Below are 5,253 nucleotides of genomic sequence, written 5' to 3' on the forward strand. Positions count from 1 at the left end.
TTTTAATTTCAATTCAATCAAAAAATTCCTTACATGAAACTATATTTTTCTTTTAAGATTTAAAATTTTACTTGTTTCCTCAGTATGGTTCGATCCCAAAAGTTCGTTAGCGTTTATATACTTCATATTTGGTACAAAATGTCGGTACAAAANGGTAAAAAAAAAAAAAAAAAACACCGAAATTTCTCTAATCTTTAGATACTTATAAATTTATAGTACGAGCTGTCGAAACTACCAAAAACGCACTTGAATTTTCGAAAAGTCCCCAGTATTTACATATTTTAATTACAGGACAAATTGTCAAGATTACTAAAAAACATTTTGGTTCCCGAAAGTTCTCTTGAATTTAGATACCTATATTGCTTCGTGCTATCGTGCTTTCATTTTAATTAGAGGACAAATTGTCAATATTACTAAAAAACCCGAAAGTTCTCTTGAATTTAGATGTCTATAAATTTATAGAAAAAATTGTCGAGATTACCAAAATGCGCTTAAATTTTTGAAAGGTCTTTAACATTTAAGTACTTTATTTAGTGAACAAATTGTCGAGATCACTAAAAACACTTTCGTTACCGAAAATTCTCTTGTATTTAGATGTACATAAATTTATTGAACGAATTATTGAGATTATCAAAAAGCACTAAACTTTTCTAAAGGTTACTAGCATTTAGATACTTTAATTAATGAATAAATTGTCAAGATTACTAGAAAAATTTCAGTTAACGAAAGTTCGCTTGAATTTAGATCCCTATAAATTTATGGAACGAAATATCGAAATTGTCCCCCAAAATGCAGTTAAATTTATGAAAGTTCTCTAGCATTTAGATACTTTAATAAATGAAAAAGATATCGAGATCATTACAAAACTCTTCAATTTCCGAAAGTCCAGCTGCATATAGATACTTTTTTATAAAACGAATTTTCAAGCGCACCAAATAAATACTCCAATTTCAGCTATGACTTCATTAATATGAAATATCCTACCTTAGAGCATACTTGCGAAGAGATAATAATTTATAGAGGTCATATCTGGTGGATATGGTGGGTGTGGTAGCAAATAAGAGCTCAAATCGTGCAATTTTTTTCCATCGCATAACTTCTCAATTATTAAACAGATTCTATGCTCTTGTATATATATATATATATATATATATTGTGCAAGCTATATAAAATAAGTTATCAAGTAGCAATGGAACCATTTGCTACTTGAAAGGGTTGCATAAGATTTAAATTTTCAGGAAAATCCATATTTTCTTTTAAAGTCTGTCACATCTTAGATGTGAAAAGAGTATGGAAACTTCTACCATTAATTTCAACTAGCCTGAGGGAAAAATAGACTGAAACTCTAATTTTGTTGTCANTATATATATATATATATATAAGTTTAATGAACGTCCGAGAATAGCCATCCGACTGAGAGCGATGAAATTCGGCATAATGATAGTTCAAACGGGAAAGGTCAATGTCGACATTGGAGCATTCCACAACGCACCATTCAAAGGGGAAGAGCGAAAAACGAAAATTAATTTCCTGATTGGTTAAGCGTTAGCCATTGTTTTAAATTAAACTATAGACTATATATTCAAATAACTATAGACTATACATACAAATAACTATAGACTTTATTCATATAACTATAGACTATATATTTAAATTAAGCAACATATTAAACTATTTTATTAAATTTTTGAAGATAAAATCAGCGATAACATTCCAAACATCACATCATCAAAGATAACAATCGAAAATCCACCGGAGAAAATTACTTGATTGAGGTAATTCTGACTATTATGAGTTGGCCGCATCATGCCAAGTGAGGCTGAATACAGTTAATTTCTATTCTGATGGGATAAAATACAGAAAACACTTTTTGCTCAATTCGTAAAGTAACCGGGAAGGGCAACAAATTAATAAGTTTTTTTAGATTTATTAATTACGTCGGTAAATGCCTTTCAGTTATGTGCATGATTTCGCGGTGTTGTTCAGTAGGGATTTAGGATTGTTTTTTATTTATCCCGTTCAAAGAACGGGTATTCAGCTAGTAATCTATATGTTTACTTCTCTTACGTGTTACCAAAAATGTGGGTATTTATCTATGGATATTGACTACATAGTCATCTATTTATATTAATTTATTCACTATATATTCATTTTGTTAGGTTGTCTTAAGTAATAATTTAAGTAAAGTTAAATAACTGGTTAAATGTTAATTAATTCATAATAATTAGTCATGCGTTACGTAACCACAATTTAGAACATATCTGTTAACACTCTGGATAGTGCTATCTTAATTTCTTCTGATTTAGTTTAATGTGTAATCTGAATAAATCTGAATATAACACTCGAAGCATGGTAAACTTTGCACTTTATTTATGCCATGATCGATTCATAGTTCCAAATCAATTTATGGCTTTCGACTTTTCAGAATTTATGAAACACAAAAGAATTCTTAGGATATTTAAAATTAGGTGTAAATTTAAATGCAATTTCAATAATAAACCTTCATAGAATATCAAGCCTGATCAGATATTGTCTGATAAACATTAGTGAAAGGAAACATGGGGAGTTTTCAAGATTCCGCTTTGGCTAAAAGTATGTGAACTTTGTTCTCATTAAATTTCTTTTATAGAAGACTTTTAATTGATCTTGATAAAAGTAAATAAAATAGTTTTTTTTTTCAGATACGAAGCCCACACTGGTGCCTTATATATTAACAGATAATACTGCAACAACAGCAGCTGATGAATCAACAACAGCTGTATCTTCCATATCCACAGCAGCCGGGGGATCAGAATCTACAGCTGAACCTACCACTACTTCAACTGAATCATCATCAATTGTAGATGAATCATCATCAATTGAAGATGAATCATCAGTAACTACAGAGGTATCATCAGCAACTACAGAGGAATCATCAGCAACTGCAGCTGAATCATCAGCAACTGCAGCTGAATCATCAGCAACTGAGACTGAATCAACAGCAACGGCAACTGAATCTGCAGAAACTGAGACTGAAGCATCTGAAGCTGAAACGACTGAAGCAACTGAAGCTGCAGATGCATAGGCAACAACAGATTCGACAGCAATGTCTGCAGTATTACGATGTCAAAATAGAAAATAACCAAAATACTGAAGGAACTTAGCAATTATAGTGATATTTTTGTAAAATTGCATATTTTATACACAAGGAAGAAACTTACTTTATAAGTATCACATCCCTTCATCCAAAACCTATGAGTGAAGTAAAAGTCGAATTTTAATTTTTGTGCTTTAATGTTTTAGCATTCTGCTTTCACTTATTGTAAATATATTTTTATCCTTTATTTCAGTAAAAAAAAAATGTTTTATTAAGAAAAATTTCCTTGTGTGCTTGAACTTTCTATAACAATACTTTACGTAATATAACTAATTCTCCCTGGTATTTCGGGAATAAAAATATTCGTAATGACACCTTTACGCCTAGCTTTCTAAACATAGACATAATTAGATCCCTAAATTATTTCATTGATAGCAATAGTCCTTCTAATCCCCTAATCTGGTTCACATCTAATTATAATTCTGATGATCCTGATTGTAGGAGGCTGCCCAAGGCCATCCTTCATTATTATAACGACCTACAGGACATTGTCTGAGTTGCACACCACCCGGTCCGGCACCCCATTCTTATCTTATAAGATCATTACTCCTTTTCCACCTGCTTGGGTTGGCCTCCATCTCGTGGATTTACTGCTGCCCACAACTTCATCATCATCTACTAACTTACTAACCAATTATTTTATTAAACTTATTAAATTCTATTATATTATTGTTTCTTAATTCCCAAACCCGCTAATGTACCAATTGTTCGTTTTTGTTATTACATGCTTGTGCTGTCCCCTATTTGTGTTGTCCTTTCTCTCTTTTCTTTTTTCATCATTCTAATTAATTACTAACAATTAATTTATTTCATTTCATTTTTTGAAAATGTTTTATAACCGTCGTTGAACAGCCGACCCAATTTTTGGGTTTACGACTACTAATGTTCAACTACGTAGCCTTGTCATTTTGAACCCAATACGGAAGACAAGTATTGGGAGAAATTTGCCTTCGTGGAGAACTTTTTGATGGAACTAACTCGCATTTGCGTTACATGGAGAGGAAGACCACAAGAACCTCCGCCTTTTAGCAGGAGGACATAATCTGTCTACTGCCGAGGATATTTTATGTCAGCACTGTGATCGGTGCAAGCGGGATGAGGAATTCGTATCGACCAGTCATGGTTTGGATTCAAACCCGGTTCTCTTCATTAGAAATTGAACGCTCTATCTCCTGAGCCACCGCGGCTCTAACAATTAATTTAACTAATTCAACTAATTGTAAATAACACAGGCCATCAGCATTTAATCTATAATTTACCGCGGTGGTATTATAGGCCAGGTACTTCGCCCCACCACTTCTAAGTTTTCGCAGTGCTTAAACTTAAGTAACACATCATAATCTGCAATGTTATTGGTTGTAATTGTTTCTATTTAGGGTAACTTTGATCAGTAGGTTAGGATTTTATATGCTGAAACTTCTTGAATGGCGTGTGTAATTCTTTTATCAGAGTTTAGCTTCTACGTGACATTGTAAACTACATAATTTTATTGACCACTTCACACATCGGCCCTCTTTCCTTAACTATGACTATTAGAGATGGTTAAGTATCAATTTTTTTGCTATCAGTTACAAAAACCTGATTCTTTTTTTAATATCAGATTCACATCAATTTCACTTTATAGAGGGGATGGACGGTTGTAAAGTGAAAATTCCGTAGATTTTTTAACATTAATTTTAATAGTAATCTGATAGGGGATCATTTAATTTAATCATTTAAATCTGAATTTAATCATTTAAATCTGATTTTATCAATTTAAATTTGATACAGAATCATAAATATTTTGATAAAAAGCAACATATTTGACATGCCTTCATTACTTTCCATTTCTCTTTATATGCGGTTTTAAAACTCTCGGGAAAAAATGAAGCTAAAAATCCATGCATATAAAGACTTACAAACTAATAGTTGATTTAAGAATTGAAGCAAAAAAATTAGGATATAAATCATTAAAACGAATTTGATGACATTTTGATGACAACAAATTTCAGACATGTCTAATGAATTTTTTTAAACTAGGAGGCTTCGTTTAAATTATAATGCTTTTTTTCATTACGAGTAAATTTTAAATTAAAGGAAAGTGTATATATACACTCTAAAAACTGTACCTCTGATTT

At 31.4% G+C, this 5,253-nt stretch overlaps 1 protein-coding gene across 1 annotated transcript; it reads right to left on the reverse strand.

Moving 5' to 3' along the window:
• Window positions 1-2,916: 2,916 nt before the first annotated feature.
• LOC139427320 (antifreeze protein Maxi-like) lies at window positions 2,917-3,089 on the reverse strand (the record flags this gene model as incomplete). Its single annotated transcript, XM_071188536.1, is given in 1 exon segment — window positions 2,917-3,089. A coding segment is annotated over 1 exon segment (173 nt), but the record flags the coding sequence as incomplete, so codon positions are not given.
• Between the last annotated feature and the right edge of the window lie 2,164 nt (window positions 3,090-5,253).

The sequence above is a fragment of the Parasteatoda tepidariorum genome, unplaced genomic scaffold (genome assembly GCF_043381705.1).
Source record: "Parasteatoda tepidariorum isolate YZ-2023 unplaced genomic scaffold, CAS_Ptep_4.0 HiC_scaffold_2287, whole genome shotgun sequence".
In the NCBI taxonomy this organism is placed as follows: Eukaryota; Metazoa; Arthropoda; class Arachnida; order Araneae; family Theridiidae; genus Parasteatoda; species Parasteatoda tepidariorum.